This window comes from Phodopus roborovskii, unplaced genomic scaffold, assembly GCF_943737965.1.
Source record: "Phodopus roborovskii unplaced genomic scaffold, PHOROB, whole genome shotgun sequence".
NCBI lineage: Eukaryota > Metazoa > Chordata > Mammalia > Rodentia > Cricetidae > Phodopus > Phodopus roborovskii.
The window spans coordinates 30759718-30777950 of record NW_026126480.1 but is presented as its reverse complement, the minus strand read 5'-3'; the positions used below and the strand labels follow the sequence as shown (position 1 = coordinate 30777950).

Sequence of the window (18233 nt, the reverse complement as noted above, 5' to 3'; positions counted from 1 at the left end):
TTCACTGCAGTGACTCTGAGACCTCTAGGGGCATGGTGTCTGTAATACTGCTTGTAGCAAACCACACACAAAACCCAGATTTTTGCTCTGGGGATCTCAGGCTTCCATGACTGAGAAAGCAGATTAATGCAATGCAGGCAGATCAGGGGGTGTTCCAGGAGAGTACCTTTTTCCTATTGTTTTCAGCAGCCAGTTTCAGATTACTCGCCTATCATTTCAATTTCCCTGCAGAGGACCACAACCTGGTGAAAGTTGTGGAGCTGGTGGATGCTGTGTATGGCCCATATAAACCCTACCAGCTCAAGTACGGTGACATGGAGGAGAACAACCTTCTCATACAGATCAGCGCTGTGCCTCTGGTAATGTCTGATGACCCTGCAACACTGCTGCTAGCTGTGTAGCAAGCCTTCTGTGTGCTAGTCTCTTGGGTTGGGAAGGGAAGAAGGCAAGATGGCTGCCTTTAAAAGCCTCATGCACTCTTGCGGTCCAAATAGAAAATGACGCTACCAATGTGCTTGCTTCCATTTTCATTTCAAATCACCAGTTAAAAGGTAAAGCAAACAAAACAAAATAGACTTAAATCTTAACTCTCTCTTCTGTTTAGTGATTCTGCCTTAAGTTGGTCTTTTACCTTTTGTCTCAAGGGTTTCAAAGCAGGTACTCTGTATGGGCACCAAGGGGTCAGATAGCGTCTGTCCTCGGGTCATTTGAGATGTCCAGCATGAAGTGAGTTGCTTCAGAAGCGTTAAATGAGCAGTAGTGAAGTCAGCCACCTCTAGGGACCGACCTAGGAAGCCTGCTCTGCCTCAGTTCTGTTCTTGCCCTGCAGGAGGCGTTTCCCCTATCGCACTCCTTTGAGTGCCTAATACAGGGATATATTTATCCTAGCTATAGGGATGAAAGGCTAAAAACTATTTTAATAATCACGGAGAGGAAAGAAATGAATTTCTGAGCTGTCACCGGCCACATAAACTGCTGTCCATCCATGTTTGTGTATGTGTGGTTTTTTTTGTGTCTAGTTTGGGCTCTTGAAGAGCCATCACAGTTGGGGATGGTATTTTAGTTTATGTAATTTAGTCACAGGTGAGTGGGCTTGCCAGTCATTCCATGTAAATGCTGGTGGGTTTTCTGTGTTAATGGTGTCCATAGCAGCATTCTTGAGTCTGATGAGGCTTTTGTTTATCTGTATCTACTGTCCAGGAGCACGGGGAAGTGATTGACTGCGTTCAGGAGCTGAGCCACTCTGTGCACAAGCTCTTTGGCCTGGCATCTGCAGCTGTTGACAGATGTGCTAGATTCACCAATGGCCTGGGGACCTGTGGACTGCTGACTGCCCTGAAATCCCTCTTTGCCAAGTAAGGCTGAAGGAGCTGGGGGCAGGGCCGGACACCTTGGAGGGGTTGTGTGTGTTCCTGCTGTGACCCTTGGGAAACACCTATACCTGAGTCCAAGAGGATGTTCTTAAGGGTGCTAGGTAGGACACCATTTGCATAGGTGGAGCACTGGAAGTTATCAACATGTCCATCCAATGGTCTATGATTAAATACATAATTTAAAATGTCAGGTGAGCCAGGCGTGGTGGCACACACCTTTAATCCCAGCATAGAGGCAGAGGCAGGCAGATATCTGTGAGTTTGAGGCCAACTGGATATACATAATTCAAAGCCAACCAGGGCTATGTAAAGAGACCCTGCCTCAAAACTAAACAGACAGACAGACAGACAGACAGACAGACAGACAGACACACACACACACACACACACACACACACACAATTTTAAAGTAAAATTAAAAAGTGATATAAATAGCTTTTAGGTGAAATAAGCTACTTAGAGAATATCGTCTATTTGAAATGCCCAGAACAGGCTTCTGCATGCTTGGGGAAAATTCGAGGAGATGAAGGTGACTGTTAAGGGGCTAGGATGTCATCAGAGGCAGAGTGTGATTTGCATACATGAGGACTCTGGGTAAATACCCAGGGCCCCAAAAATTAAAATAAAAAACGTTCCTGAAAGAAAAAGAAAAAAGGGGCAGCTTAATCACATCTTGTCAGAAGAATAAGGAAGAAGCATGAAGCTGGGCCCTCTGATGGTGTATCTGAAGCATGAGGGTCCCTGGGAGTGGACATGCTCCGGTCTTTACATAATGTCTTTTGATCAGATCTGCCCCCATTTCTGTTCTCCAATGTCTTTCTCCTCTCCCCCACCACTTTCCTTCCCAACCTCATGTGCTCTGTCTTTTTTTATACCCAGGGCCTACTTAGTACTACCAGTGTGCACGTGTGTGGGGGGCATTTACTGGTGACAGGTAGCTTCCTGGGGGCTGCTTCTCTGAGGAAAACTGACTCTCCTTCCCGCAGCAGCCATCAGTTGCCAACAGCTCCTCAGCTAGGGGTGGAACTTCATGGCTCCTCTCGCACCTGTGCTTGGGTTTTGGCAGGCTTGGTCTTGTGTAGATGTCACCCCTGCAATCACAGTCTCATGTTCTGTGCATGTTGGTGGACTGTGAGTCTCTGTACTAATCTATCTACAGTAAAAAGAAGCTTCTCTGATGTGGATTGAGAGACACACTGGCCCATGGGTATAAAGATGGCAATTTAGAGGACAGCTTATTACTCTTGTCCGTTTAGTTGGGTGATAGTATTAAATTTTCCCTAGAACCAGTAACCTAGCCAACTACAGATTTTTACCCGTGCTAACAGTGCAAGGCAGTGCATGACTTTTATCTTGTGAATCAGGTCTCAAATCTGCCTAGAAAGTTCTTGATTGTGCCCATAATATTCATGTAACTATTACACTAGTGGGCTTATCTTGCCCTAGACACCATAGGCTATCAAAAAAACAGAACAAAACATTTTGAGTTGTTGGTCAGTGACGTCCCATTGGCTCTTCCAAACAATACGAATTATTGCTATTGCTCTTGGTTACCCTTCAGAGCTTGAGTAAGACCTTACTTCTGAAAACACTACATATTTGAGTTTCAGGACATGGGGGGACCAAGCTGGTTCCAGCTGAGAAGCTTCATCTACTGGACAGCTTTCATGGTGCCGAAGGGGCTATGCCCTGCATTTCCAGACCCCTCTACTGAACTGAATGTTGTTTTGCTTAGAATGTTAGGGAGCTCTTGTCATTCCAAAAATACCAGGCTCACCCCTGTGACCAATGTTTTTGGCTGTCACCATCAGTCCCACCCCAGGCAGCCCTGTTGAGGCCTGACAGGTTAGAGGTTTGCCCACACGAACCCAGGCGTGTTTCTGAAGAGAGGTATTAGTAGTGAGTGTAGTGTTTACTTGCTTATTTTTATCTTTTAGGTTTATTTAGTTTGTGTGTATGGATGTTTTGCCTGCATGTCTGTTTGTACACCATGTGCTTGTCTGGAATCCCTGGAGGTCAGAAGGCAGTACTGGCCCCCTGGAACTGGAGTTACAGGCAGTTGTGAGGTGCCGTGTGGGTGCTGGAAACTAAATCTGGGTTCTTTGCAAGAGCATTCAGCGTTCTTAGTTACTGAGCCAAGTTTCCAGATGACTCCCACCCTGCCTCTTTTTAAAAATCTCCTCTCGTCCTGCCATTGTCAAGATTTTGTGGGTAGAGAGCTTTTCTTTTGGGATTTAAAAACTATTCTGTAAGGTTGTATAAATAATGCATTTAGACATAGTTATTCCTCAATATAAAACATAAAAAGTATAAAAACATGCCCCCTTTCTATCAGCTTTCAGTCGTCTCCACAAAGGTAGCATGTTGGAACACTTTGTTTTTGGTTTTCTGATTCTTTGCAGATAAGTAAGATTTCATTAACTTTTAAAGTATCACCTGTCATCTCTCAGCTGTGAAAATGAGGTCTTGAGCTTTTAAGGCATTTTCTTTCTTTAGCTCTTACTCCTCTGAGCACTTGTCAGATTTACTTTTCTTCTGTTTGTTGTTTTTACCATTGGAAAATAATTCATATTTGTATTAAAATGTACTGTATACCAAATTATATGGGGCACTGAGGTCCCTGTCTCTAGAATTTGAATATTTAGTTTATAAATGGAGTTGAAGCTAATTTTATTAGGGTCCAAGTGGGTAAGCCCCCACCCATTGTCAGGGGAAAGGAGGGCTTGGGACAGGATGGGGAAGATGGGGCAGAATGAATGGCCTGATGTGCACCCTGCACACTAAGTTAGCCATATGTGGCTGTAGAAAAGTGGCTTCATAGCTGTGGCAGGGCATGAGGTGCTGGAACTGGTTCAATCTGGGCTCAGCCTGGTCCCGGCACCTAGGATCCAGGATTATGTATGGGCCACTGCTCCTCTCTGAGTTCCAGAGTCTTGGCTTCAAATAAACTGACAGCAGTGAACATTAAGGAAAAGATTATGACTGGTGTCCCTACCATCAAGAAGTTGTATCCTCTGAAAGTGAACCGCGGAGTACAATGTATTATAGAAATAATGTGGTCAAAGCTGCACTGTGTTCCACATTCTGGACTGAACGATAGAGAAATCCCTGTCTGCTCAGCATCCCAGGAGTAGCCTGTTCTTGACACACTTATCATACTTGCTAGCTGCTGACAGTTGCTTAATTTCTCACAACTAAAGCAGTTATTCCCCCCCCCCCCAATTTTTCCTGCCAGTTTGCTCTTGAGGCCTCTGCCTGGAAGGTCTTTGTAAAGGGAGATGAGTGGTTGTGCAGTGTCCGCAGGTTGTGCGGTGTCCACGATTGTGCAGTGTCTGCAGGTTGTGCAGTGTCTGTCTGCGGGTTGTGCAGTGTCTGTCTGCAGGTTGTGCAGTGTCTGCGGGTTGTGCAGTGTCTGTCTGCGGGTTGTGCAGTGTCTGCAGGTTGTGCAATGTCTGTGGGTTGTGCAGTGTCTGTCTGCGGGTTGTGCAGTGTCTGCGGGTTGTTCAGTGTCTGTCTGCGGGTTGTACAGTGTCTGTCTGCAGGTTGTGCAGTGTCTGCAGGTTGTGCAATGTCTGTGGGTTGTGCAGTGTCTGTCTGCGGGTTGTGCAGTGTCTGTCTGCAGGTTGTGCAGTGTCTGCAAGTTGTGCAATGTCTGCGGGTTGTGCAGTGTCTGTCTGCGGGTTGTGCAGTGTCTGTCTGCGGGTTGTGCAGTGTCTGCGGGTTGTGCAGTGTCTGTCTGCGGGTTGTGCAGTGTCTGTCTGCGGGTTGTGCAATGTCTGTGGGTTGTGCAGTGTCTGTCTGCGGGTTGTGCAGTGTCTGTCTGCAGGTTGTGCAGTGTCTGCAGGTTGTGCAATGTCTGCGGGTTGTGCAGTGTCTGTCTGCGGGTTGTGCAGTGTCTGTCTGCAGGTTGTGCAGTGTCTGCGGGTTGTGCAGTGTCTGTCTGCAGGTTGTGCAGTGTCTGTCTGCAGGTTGTGCAGTGTCTGCAGGTTGTGCAATGTCTGCGGGTTGTGCAGTGTCTGTCTGCGGGTTGTGCAGTGTCTGTCTGCGGGTTGTGCAGTGTCTGCAGGTTGTGCAGTGTTTGCGGGTTGTGCAGTGTCTGTCTGCAGGTTGTGCAGTGTCTGCAGGTTGTGCAGTGTCTGCAGGTTGTGCAGTGTCTTCGGGTTGTGCAGTGTCTGTCTGCGGGTTGTGCAGTGTCTTCGGGTTGTGCAGTGTCTGTCTGCAGGTTGTGCAGTGTCTGCTGGTTGTGCAGTGTCTGCCTGCAGGTTGTGCAGTGTCTGCAGGTTGTGCAGTGTCTGACTGCAGGTTGTGCAGTGTCCACAGGTTGTACAATGTCTGCAGGTTGTGCAGTGTCTGCAGGTTGTGCAGTGTCTGCTGGTTGTTCAGTGTCTGTCTGCGGGTTGTACAGTGTCTGTCTGCAGGTTGTGCAGTGTCTGCAGGTTGTGCAATGTCTGTGGGTTGTGCAGTGTCTGTCTGCGGGTTGTGCAGTGTCTGTCTGCAGGTTGTGCAGTGTCTGCAGGTTGTGCAGTGTCTGCGGGTTGTGCAGTGTCTGTCTGCAGGTTGTGCAGTGTCTGTCTGCAGGTTGTGCAGTGTCTGCAGGTTGTGCAATGTCTGCGGGTTGTGCAGTGTCTGTCTGCGGGTTGTGCAGTGTCTGTCTGCGGGTTGTGCAGTGTCTGTCTGCAGGTTGTGCAGTGTCTGCGGGTTGTGCAGTGTCTGTCTGCAGGTTGTGCAGTGTCTGTCTGCAGGTTGTGCAGTGTCTGCAGGTTGTGCAATGTCTGCGGGTTGTGCAGTGTCTGTCTGCGGGTTGTGCAGTGTCTGTCTGCGGGTTGTGCAGTGTCTGCAGGTTGTGCAGTGTTTGCGGGTTGTGCAGTGTCTGTCTGCAGGTTGTGCAGTGTCTGCAGGTTGTGCAGTGTCTGCAGGTTGTGCAGTGTCTTCGGGTTGTGCAGTGTCTGTCTGCGGGTTGTGCAGTGTCTTCGGGTTGTGCAGTGTCTGTCTGCAGGTTGTGCAGTGTCTGCTGGTTGTGCAGTGTCTGCCTGCAGGTTGTGCAGTGTCTGCAGGTTGTGCAGTGTCTGACTGCAGGTTGTGCAGTGTCCACAGGTTGTACAATGTCTGCAGGTTGTGCAGTGTCTGCAGGTTGTGCAGTGTCTGCTGGTTGTTCAGTGTCTGTCTGCGGGTTGTACAGTGTCTGTCTGCAGGTTGTGCAGTGTCTGCAGGTTGTGCAATGTCTGTGGGTTGTGCAGTGTCTGTCTGCGGGTTGTGCAGTGTCTGTCTGCAGGTTGTGCAGTGTCTGCAGGTTGTGCAGTGTCTGCGGGTTGTGCAGTGTCTGTCTGCAGGTTGTGCAGTGTCTGTCTGCAGGTTGTGCAGTGTCTGCAGGTTGTGCAATGTCTGCGGGTTGTGCAGTGTCTGTCTGCGGGTTGTGCAGTGTCTGTCTGCGGGTTGTGCAGTGTCTGTCTGCAGGTTGTGCAGTGTCTGCGGGTTGTGCAGTGTCTGTCTGCAGGTTGTGCAGTGTCTGTCTGCAGGTTGTGCAGTGTCTGCAGGTTGTGCAATGTCTGCGGGTTGTGCAGTGTCTGTCTGCGGGTTGTGCAGTGTCTGTCTGCGGGTTGTGCAGTGTCTGCAGGTTGTGCAGTGTTTGCGGGTTGTGCAGTGTCTGTCTGCAGGTTGTGCAGTGTCTGCAGGTTGTGCAGTGTCTGCAGGTTGTGCAGTGTCTTCGGGTTGTGCAGTGTCTGTCTGCGGGTTGTGCAGTGTCTTCGGGTTGTGCAGTGTCTGTCTGCAGGTTGTGCAGTGTCTGCTGGTTGTGCAGTGTCTGCCTGCAGGTTGTGCAGTGTCTGCAGGTTGTGCAGTGTCTGACTGCAGGTTGTGCAGTGTCCACAGGTTGTACAATGTCTGCAGGTTGTGCAGTGTCTGCAGGTTGTGCAGTGTCTGCTGGTTGTTCAGTGTCTGTCTGCGGGTTGTACAGTGTCTGTCTGCAGGTTGTGCAGTGTCTGCAGGTTGTGCAATGTCTGTGGGTTGTGCAGTGTCTGTCTGCGGGTTGTGCAGTGTCTGTCTGCAGGTTGTGCAGTGTCTGCAGGTTGTGCAGTGTCTGCGGGTTGTGCAGTGTCTGTCTGCAGGTTGTGCAGTGTCTGTCTGCAGGTTGTGCAGTGTCTGCAGGTTGTGCAATGTCTGCGGGTTGTGCAGTGTCTGTCTGCGGGTTGTGCAGTGTCTGTCTGCGGGTTGTGCAGTGTCTGTCTGCAGGTTGTGCAGTGTCTGCGGGTTGTGCAGTGTCTGTCTGCAGGTTGTGCAGTGTCTGTCTGCAGGTTGTGCAGTGTCTGCAGGTTGTGCAATGTCTGCGGGTTGTGCAGTGTCTGTCTGCGGGTTGTGCAGTGTCTGTCTGCGGGTTGTGCAGTGTCTGCAGGTTGTGCAGTGTTTGCGGGTTGTGCAGTGTCTGTCTGCAGGTTGTGCAGTGTCTGCAGGTTGTGCAGTGTCTGCAGGTTGTGCAGTGTCTTCGGGTTGTGCAGTGTCTGTCTTCGGGTTGTGCAGTGTCTGTCTGCAGGTTGTGCAGTGTCTGCGGGTTGTGCAGTGTCTGTCTGCAGGTTGTGCAGTGTCTGTCTGCAGGTTGTGCAGTGTCTGCAGGTTGTGCAATGTCTGCGGGTTGTGCAGTGTCTGACTGCAGGTTGTGCAGTGTCCACAGGTTGTACAATGTCTGCAGGTTGTGCAGTGTCTGCAGGTTGTGCAGTGTCTGCTGGTTGTGCAGTGTCTGCAGGTTGTGCAGTGTCTGTCTGCGGGTTGTGCAGTGTCTGCAGGTTGTGCAGTGTCTGTCTGCAGGTTGTGCAGTGTCTGTAGGTTGTGCAGTGTCTGCGGGTTGTGTAGTGTTCATGTGGTTGGTTCTTCCACGTCAAAGGGAGTGAATGACCTTTCTCTTCTCTACACAACTCTCCTCTCAGGTCTGGGTTCACATTCTGCTCTATTCTCTTAGAGCTATTGGTGCAGGCAGGGAGGGAGATTAGGCTTCTTGTGATACACAGATGTTCAAGGAGACAGCCCTCTTCTGTTCTCTTGAGGGCACAAGGGGGAAATTTACATCTTTAAAAGCATGCCTCACCAAGAGCTTTCATTCATGCTTTTCATCCAGAGATTGTATGCTGTTTCATTTATTTGTAAGATGATCCAAAAGACATCATTAAATCCATTTTAGAGAAGAGATAACTGAGATCTAAAGATACCGAGGCACTTGCCTGAAGTCGAGGGGTGCTGAGTGACTTCAGAGCAGCCTGTGAAGGTCTCCATCCACCTTGAGTCTAACTGTGCTCCTGGTTTCCCTTTCCTAACCGAGTTTTACTCTTCCTGCCATGACTAGTCTAGATTGGAAGATTTGCTTGCAAAAGTACCCAGAATGTCTATAACTTCATTACAGTAGGGCTGTGTGTTCTGCAATGTTTCTAGAACCTATTTCTAAAGAAGTGCATGTGCTAGGATGAGTCGGTACTGAACAGCAGCATCTCTCACCATGTTGGCCATTGGATTCCATTTGGTGGCCATCCTTGCCCTCCTCATCCTGAACATTCCCTAAGGCTGCCCTGTCCTTTATTAAAGGCCTGAAGATTTTTCTGTAGACAGAGGTTCCTAAGTGTTCTTTCTCTGTGTCAGAAGCCTTAAAAGACATTTGCCAGGTTGACAGTTTGTCCACAGCTGTGGGATTTCAGCTGTCCTTACAGCTGCCATGTCTTCCTCCTCCCTAGGTATGTGTCTCACTTTACCAATGCCCTTCAGTCTATCCGAAAGAAGTGCAGACTGGATGATACTCCTCCCAACTCCCTCTTCCAGGAAGATTGGGCCGCTTTTCAGAACTCTGTCAGGTAATGTGGGTGTTGCGGTGTAAGTACATGGTGCCAAATGGGGCAGGCAAACATGGCCATAAAATGTGTTATCCAATATCTGTGTCTGTGAGGCGTTCCTTTTTTTCTCTTTTAGTATCTTTGTTTGTTTGTTTGTTTTCAGACAGGGTCCCTTTGTGTAGTCCTGGCTGTCCTGGAACTTGTTATGTAGACCAGGCTTCAGCCTGCCACTGCCTCCGAGTGCTGGGATCAAAAGTGTGGTGTGTTATCCTAGCTCAGTGCCCTTTTAAAAACTAGTACCTAAACCCAGTGGTGGTGGCTCACACATTTAATCCAGCACTCAGGAGGCAGAGGCCAGCAGATTTCTCTGAGTTCAAGGCCAACCTGGTCTACGGAGCTAGTTCCAGGACAGGCTCCAAAGTTACACTGTTTCAACTCCCCTCCCTCCAAAAAAAATCCAAAAACAAAAAAACCTAGTACCTAAATTTAAACAGCCAATAAATAAAAAACCTAAACAGCTGCCAACAAAAACAAAAATACAAAAAATGTCCCTATAGTTTGTAAGATACTATTTTTTTAAAGATTTATTTATTTTTATTTTCTGAATATGAGTGTTTTGCCTGCATCTATGTCTTTGTACTGTGTGCATGCAGTACCAGAGGAGACCAGAAGGGGGCATCAAATCCACTGGAACCACAGTTAAGACAGATACCACACTCGGAACTGAACTTTTGTCCTCTGCAAGAGCATAAAGTCATCTTAATCACTGAACCATTTCTTCAGCCCTTATGAAATATTTTTAAAAATTCTTTACAAATGCCTTGTTTTCTTAATGAAACTCTTTTGCATTTGGTATAATATTCCCTTTGCCCCAACCTGTATTACTCCCCCCCCCCTCCGCCCACTGTCCCCTTCCCCCAGCTAAAATGTTCAGCTGTATTTTGGAGAGTACAGCTGAGCTGGTCTGTCCTGTTTTGGGTCTAAGAATCATAGTACTTCATCGTACGAGAATGCCTTTGGAAAGGATCCTTCAGGAGTTGAGTGGATGGCATTGAGCTAACCCTCTCATGTTGTTAACAACTAAACTTTGAAGAGCTCATGTGACTTTTGGGCCACTAGGTAGACATACCACTGCCTGGGGGAGTGTGATCAGCAGTGTGTTGGGCTCTGGCGTGTTCGGCTGACAAATTTCTGACCCACAGGCACCACTTAACTATCATAACATTTAACAGAAATTTGGATTAGTTGCCAATAGGTAAAGCAAATTGAACACAATCCAGGTCTCAGAAATTGCCTACAAAATTTGAGGCTGTGCCACAAAGTGGTCTGCACTGTCACAGAGATAATGGGACTGGTGGCTGAAGTCGATGCCTGGTGTGTTTAGAGAAACTGCGTTTTATGGATCTGTATTCCAGAAGCAAGCTGCTCTTCAGCTGAGCCACCTCATCCACTTACACTTCTTGCCTTACCCCTGGCCCCCCATGCCTGGGTGTGTCACATGTTAACATCATGGTACATGATGCTAGAGCTCAAGACAGCCACAGAAGGTAGTCAAGGTAAATCAGGATTACCCAAGATCAACTTGGGTTACCATCTTAGGGCCTCTGTTCTGGGCTTTACGTTCATGGACTGTGATGTTTTGGATACTAACTGCATCCCCTCTCCCATGGGGTATTAGCATACCGGGAAATGCTCTGGGTAAGCCTGCTCCAGTACACCTGAGGCGAGTGGAATATTTTACTTTCTCATAAACCTTTCTCATGATGGAATGCCCAGATACCCTGGTGATGACAGGCACTTTCAGGGAGAGTTAAACGTTAACTAGGCTTGAGATGTTTTGAATCTTTGGATTTGTTCCAACATAATGGGTTTGCTGTGGAAGGACCAGAAACTAGAATCTAGGGCTGGCATGCTATTACTTCAAAATGAAAAGATTATGAAATGCAAATGTGACAGTCACTCAGGCTTATCTCTGAGAAACAAATAGGTTTATCAGCATCTGCCTTTCATGTGTGAGAGGGAGACAGTTTTCTATGCAAATAGTAGCTGTCTAGTAGGTATTGAGTAATACATTTCATTTTCAAATTTTAAATACCGAGTACTTGAATTTTCTTAAGCTAAACCCAGTATTTTGGAGATGTAAAACTGTTTGTGATAGCATTGGGTAGATTCGTGATTCAAAGCAGAAGTGTTAGTAATGTGGAGGACAATTAGGAGGAACCTGCACTTGCCTCTGACATTCATTATATTTGATGAACATTTCAGGGAGGTAGTGACAGGTTTGCTCTTTTCCCAGAACCCAGCGCTACCAGAAGGAGCAAATAGTTGGGATTTTTATGAATGAGACTGTTTGTCCCGGTTATGCTTGAGCTCAAGTGCTTTATGTTCTGTAGGATCATTGCCACCTGTGGAGAGCTCTTGCGCCAGTGTGGGGACTTCGAGCAGCAGCTGGCAAACAGGTAGGAGCGGGCATCCTTGATTTCCTTGCCCTTCATCCCCTGGGGTTCTTGGTTGTGTGGTATTTGATCCAGTTCATGGACAGAACCTGAAAACCACAGGGCTAGAGGATTGCCTGTATCTAGATACAAGGTGTCATTACTGTCATCATTAAACATTTATTGAACACCTAAAAGGGCAAGGCTCATCCTACTTGGCAGTAGTCACATAAATCTGGTTAGATATGGAGGCGCCGGTCCAGATGAGGAAGTAGTACATGTTGTTTCCCAATTATATGTGGGTTAGGCTTCTACTTATGGTCAGTTATTGGGCTCGAAATAAATTTCCTCATAGAGATGATGCTACAAGTTGTGACTAAGGCCCCCAGACAAGCCCAGATAATTGAAATTAACCCAAGCAGCTTATAGTCTAAGTCCTGGGGTAGAATTCTAGGCTGCCAAGGATGAGAATCAAAGGAGAATTTTAGAGTCTGCACTAAGAAAAATCCATTTTACCCTCCTGTGTCTCCGCTAATATTGCCAGGGCTTTATATGTGATCCAGCTTTTTCCCATTGAGACATTTCCCTACCAAGCTTCTTTGTTCCTTTATCCTGTCAGAATTAAGAAGCCTGGTGTGTGTGTGTGTGTGTGTGATAGATGTTTAACAGTTACTTAATGTGTGTGTGTGTGTGTGTTTAGATAGGTCCTTACTATGTAGCCTAGGCTGTCCTAAAACTCACTGTATAGACCAGCTAACCTTGAACTCACAGAGATCCACTTGCCTCTGTCTCCCAAGTGCTGGGGTTGGGATTAAAGGCGTACACTACCATGCCTGGCTGAGAGAGGCATTGATTTTAACTTTGTTGTCATCAGAATGTATTAATGTTGTTCCCACACTTCTGTTTGTCTGTCCTTACGCTGGCACTGCTCTGAATATATGTGTTAGACATCTTTCCTCTTCAGGACAGAGTAACTTTCCTTAATCTTTTGCCTTCCAAAGGTCAGGAAGGCTTTGGTTCGGAAGGTAGGTGGTTTGTGTGGCTATGGGGGTGAGCTTCTAGCTGCAGTTTGCAGCCCAGAGAGAAGCTAAAAGACTGGCTCTGCTTCAGTGAGAGACCACACAGCTTCTGAAAGAGGTGATATCATTCTGGAATCACTGCGCCTGGGGACAGTCACCATCTGTGTTCCCATCTGGGGCACTGCTTGGTGTGTGGCAGCCACCCTATAAAGCTTATCTTATCTCCCATCTGTCTCACCTTGGAACCCAGACTCTAGCAAAGCCACTCCCCAGGAACAGGTACATGGCAAGGCAGAGCAGATACTCTGGAGAAGACTGACATCAAAGATTGCCACTCTTAAGGTCTTTTGCAAGGGGTTAATAGGCTGTGTAAGGCAGAGCTGGTGTCGCTTCTTTCCTGGGTGACTTGGGTTAGATGCAGGGAGATTGCTACTGCTTCTGTGTACCTTCCCTGAGCTAGCTGCTCTAGAACACTGATAGGCGCATGTGATAGTTGTTTAGGATGCTTTGGCTACACATTGCTACATTCAGGAGAGACTGTTTTAAATTTCAGTCTTTTCTAGGCTAGCATTGCTCAGGCTGTGATCCTTCAGCTTTCTCAGCCCCCTCTAGTGTTGAAAAGCTAGGAGCCTAGAAGGTTGAGGACTTTAGGATGTTTTCAATTTATGAGGGTTTATTGCATCTCAGCCCCATTGTACATATAGGAGTGTCTGCATCTTTAAGGTCCTTATAATAGGATGGTTCAAATGGACAGTTGGGTTTCAGGAACTCGGTGTAAATGTACAGGCTTCTAGGGCTGAGGGGAGAAATAGCTTCTAGGGCTGAGGGGAGAAATAGCTTGTCTTGAAGGATTGAGGAAAAGGGGAAATTATAACCTTCCCTCCTCAGTGCACACTCGCTGCATTCTCCAGGCATGCTGAGCTTGAGAGTTAGGACTGTTGACCTCTGTAGTATTCCCAGCTGAGCTGTAGAAGCCATTGCAGTGATGGGAAATCAAGGGCTCATTTCTCTGAGGCCCAAGTCATCACTAGTGATGAGGTCATCTGGTGATGTCTGTATGGAGATGAGGCTAAGATGTCATTAGTTCTATGGAGTTGGAGTTGTGCTTACAGACACTTTAAACTGCAGTTTCTGCTACAGAAAATGTTTCTATCGTGTCTTGTTTTCTTTAGCTTTGATGGCTAGCTAATCCAGGGAGGCCAGATTCCCATGGGCTGCCTGAGATGAAAGCATATATTACTGTAACTCCATGGAAGAGAGGAGAGCTGACCCCAGAAGGCAGTGATGAAAGTGTCCTGTTACCCATATGCAGCTGCTGATCCTTCACAAACAGCTGCTGAACCCCATCATGTGCCAGGCACTGGGCTGGGTGCTAGGGTTGAGTGATGAAGCAAAATCAGATTTGCCCTTTGAAAGACTGTTCTGTTAGCTGGGCTGGATGAAATGGAGCAAGGAAAGGAAGGGGAAGGGGAAGGGAAATGTTTAGAGTAGAGTACTTCTTCAATCCAGACCTGATGGTGAAGTGTAAGGGAGGTGGTCAGGGATAGGTCACAGTTCCCAGACAGACAAAGGAACCAACCAAATTGCTGGTGGACTTAAGCAATGAGAACACCAGCTTGAGTCTCAGGGGAGTAGGTGGGCAGCAGTTTGAGCACGCTGGGGTTTCTGAGGAAGCAAGCCCCTGTCTGTAGTGTTATTCAGCAAGCTTGGGGGACTACTGTACCCTTTTTATTTTTAAGATAGGGTCTCATTGTACCTCCCTGGCAGACCTGGAACTCACAGAGATCCACTAATGTCTGCCTCTAGGCACTGAGATTAAAGGTGTATGTCACCATGCCTGGTTTTGTTTTATTTTCTTGAGATAGGGTCAAGGTTTGTTTCAAACTTGTAATTTTCCTGCTCAACCTCCTGAGCACTGGGATTTGAAGTATACACCACCCTGCCTAGCCCAGAGGCCTGTGTTTTAATAACTGAGGGCAGTCTAAAACTTGACATGTCCAAAGCAATTGCTTTCATAATAAATATTTGAAAGGGAGGGTCAGGCAGTTAGCTGCATTTGGGGTTGTCACAGTGCCTTTTCTTTGTCCACAATTCTGTACACATTCAACTATGGAGGCTGAATGGCAAGAGTGGGCTAAGGGGGAAGAGTGTTTGCAGCCTCAGTCCCTGTTGCTAGAGACTCAACTCCACAGAAGTACCATGGGTGGATTATCACAGTCATACCTTCAAGACTTTTTCTTTCTTGAAGACTCTGGAAAGTGCCAGCTTCCCTCAATAGATCTCCCTGTAGCATCCAAGCCACAAAGGTAAACTTTGTGGTGTGCCAATGAATACCAACATTATAGTCCAGTGTGTGGGGAAGGTATGTGCTGAGGTTGAATAGATGAGCAGTGGCTCACACAGGCACTTGACTCTTCCACTCCGTGATGCCCATGGAGTGTGGAAATGAACAGCATCCCAGATGGCAGCCAGCTGTGCACTGCCCTTGGGCAGGCTCTCTGCCATAGCAACAAAATGGTGTCTCCTGGTGGCGTGAGTGTAAAATAGGATTAAAGTTGATTTTCAGTGTTAACCCTGGTTTCTTTTCTGCACCTGAGGCCCAGCTCATTCCTAAGTGAAGAAGGATGTCTTCATTTCCTTATAAAGCAGACCTTAATTCTGCCTACCCCATGAGGGTGTCCTACATTTAGGAAGAGCCGTTGGAGCTCAGTGCCACCGGCTCAGGCCCTGTGCTTACCACTTTGCTTTCAGGATCCTGTCCACAGCGGGGAAGTATCTGTCTGACTCCTACAGCCCTCGGAGCCTGGCAGGTTTTCAGGACAGCATCTTGACAGACAAGAAGAGCCCTGCCAAGAACCCATGGCAGGAGTATAATTACCTCCAGAAAGATAACCCTGCTGAATATGCCAGTTTAATGGAAATACTTTATACCCTCAAGGTATGAGATCAGACTAGCAGCATTCTTACCAGTGAAACCTTTCCCTTGTCACTCACTCTCCCCTGGTGCCAGGTTTTCTGGCTCCATTTGTAGGCCCTGCCATCATCTCTCTGTCTCCTGTCTGTGAGGTTTTAAGGGGCTAGTAGCTGGCACTGGGTTGGAACTTGCTGAGACAATTCTGTAGGAGGCAGGTGGATGAAAGCCAGGCTTGAGACTTGTTCAGGAAGCTTACTGTTGCTCAGTTCAGAGAAACACTTATTTCTGAAACCATGGCAGTGGGAGCCCCTGGTCCTTATGTAGTGCAGTTCCCTTTACTGAGTGGCAGCCAGGACTCAGATGTGTACTGAATGTAGTTACAGTGAACTTGTGAAGAACAGCATTTTGAGGGTGGGTCTGGCTTAGTCTGTCTGCCATGAAGCTGACCTTGGCTTTGAGCTTTAGGCCCCTTGGATCTAGGGACAAGAGGACTTCCCAGCAAATGGAGTGAGTCACCCAGCTCCTCTGCATGCCCCAGAGGGTTGTAAGAGGACCATGGGCACCTGGTCAGAACACTGCTCCACTACAGATGTATTATGTCACCAGATGCAATCTACAGCTCTCCTGATGGGGACAGTGCTCTGGGGGTGAACTGTGCATTGAGGCCCTGCTGTTGTTTCCCCAAAGTCTCCCCATCTCTGCACCTTGGCCCACCACTGGCTGCATTTGAGCTTGACAAACACACTTCTTAAAGCAATTCTATAAACTCATTCATCCATGCTTCTGAGATTAAGTTAAACCAACTCTGTTTATCTTTATTGCTAATCTGATTTATGTCTGTTGTAATCGGTCCATTTATAATCACAAGAACTAAGGTTACATTTTCCATCCCTGTATTTTCTCAGGCTGTATGGATTCTCAGGACTCACACAGGTTGTACATGCTCTGGCTTTCAGCCAAGGGTAACTGACCTGACCTCTCTGGGAGTCAAAGTTCTGCCCATCACTCTTGTTTATATGTGAGGCCACGATCTTTCCTACTTCTCAGTCCCCAAGGGATGGTCACAAGTTAGGTTTTCCTAAACTGCAAATCCATAAACTCATGTTTGGACAAATGAATCAGAGTCACCTGGGAAGTGATGTCAACCCTCACAGGTTCAGTATTTTGGAGCTTGTGAGTCTTCCAGTCAGCCTTTTCCATGGGGTGGGGGTAGCGTGAAGTGCATAGTCAGGTTTGGGGACCACTGTTCTAGAAGATATTAACCTATGCTCCCCTTAGTTTCTTTTCAGTGTTTCTAACTAGCTGATGTTTGGGGGCTTAACTGCCTTTGCCTTTTCCTGCCTCAGGAGAAAGGGTCCAGTAACCACAACCTGCTGTCTGCATCACGAACAGCCCTGACCCGGCTGAACCAGCAGGCCCACCAGCTGGCTTTCGACTCAGTCTTCCTGCGCATCAAACAGCAGCTGCTGCTCGTTTCCAGGATGGATGTGAGTTCCCACTGAATGCAATGTCTATGCTCCCAGGTCCTGCATATGCTCAGCTTGTGCCAGGATCTTCTCCCTCCCTGCCGTTGAGAGGCAGGAGTAAACAGCCTTACCATTGTTGAGGACAGCAGTGTCTCTGTCATTTCAGTCTCTGGCTTGGCACGAGTTTCTCATCTTAATTGTACTTACTCAGGCACTAACTATATTGAGAGGCCATTTCATAAGATGATGATGGTGGGTTGTCATTATTTACCACATAGCTCAGGTTTGCCTGAATCTCAGCATCCTTCTGTCTCAGCCCCAAGCGCTGCGAGTGCAGGTGTATAGCATCATGCCTAGCTTTCTGAAGATGTCAGCATTGCTTGTTCATCTTTCCCATTGGCAGGCCTTTCTGCCTTTTCAGGGCTAAGGGTGTTGTGTGTTGCTCTGACGCCCTGGTTGGAAGAGCTCCTATCTTCTGATGTTGGTCCTACCAGGGGGAGTAGTTCTGGCTCTTGGGCAGGAGAATGCCTTATCTGTCTTGATACTGTTTCAGAGGAGGCTCTGCCTCTTTTTGCTTGTTCACTGGCTCAATAGCCCTGGCTGACCTTCAAGTTGTGACCTTTCTGCCTTAGTTGGGTGTTGCTGGGATTGCAGGGCCACACAGGAAGCTGTGAGCTGCACCTTTCTTTCCTGGGTGCATCCTGACTGCCTGTTTCAGAGTCTGCTCACTGCCTTTGCCCCACGCCCTCTTGCCCCTTCTCCGTTTGTCCCAGTTGCTTTTGGAGGAGCTGCCCAGCAGTCACCTCTTCTCCACTTGTCCTGTCTCTCCCTGGCTCAGATCCAGTTGCTCTTCTTTGTGTCACTAGGCAGGACAACACACTGGTCAGTGTCTCTCCAGCTCCTCCAGTCTGTTGAGGCTCTACTTTTGTGGGGGCTCCAGTTATATCTGTGCTTTTTATAGTGCTCAGGTCCTTTCAGGAAAAGACAAGAACTGGCATGTCGTAGTTACAAGGCCATGGCTTTCTGCTGCCCTCTAGAATTGCACAAGTCTTAGCTCCTCTGTGGGTCTAGAAATCTCTGTCCATAAAATGACTGTTTAACTGTATGGTTTTGATGTTCATTCCACTCTGGGACTCTGATTTTCACTCTGTGAGATGTGGTGGTGTCAGCTCGAGTTGGAATTTGTGCTTATGGCACTGAGGGCAGCACTGCAGAGAG

The 18233-nt window shown here is 47.7% G+C and overlaps 1 protein-coding gene across 1 annotated transcript in view; it reads left to right on the top strand.

Moving 5' to 3' along the window:
* Cog7 (component of oligomeric golgi complex 7) overlaps nt 1–18233 on the top strand; it is a 61064-nt gene that overhangs the window by 29324 nt on the left and 13507 nt on the right. Inside the window, exons 8-13 of the mRNA XM_051192857.1 lie at nt 232–359; nt 1201–1355; nt 9086–9202; nt 11575–11640; nt 15387–15573; nt 16896–17036. Coding sequence (XP_051048814.1) covers nt 232–359; nt 1201–1355; nt 9086–9202; nt 11575–11640; nt 15387–15573; nt 16896–17036 — 794 coding nt within the window. The remainder of the gene's footprint in view (nt 1–231; nt 360–1200; nt 1356–9085; nt 9203–11574; nt 11641–15386; nt 15574–16895; nt 17037–18233) is intronic.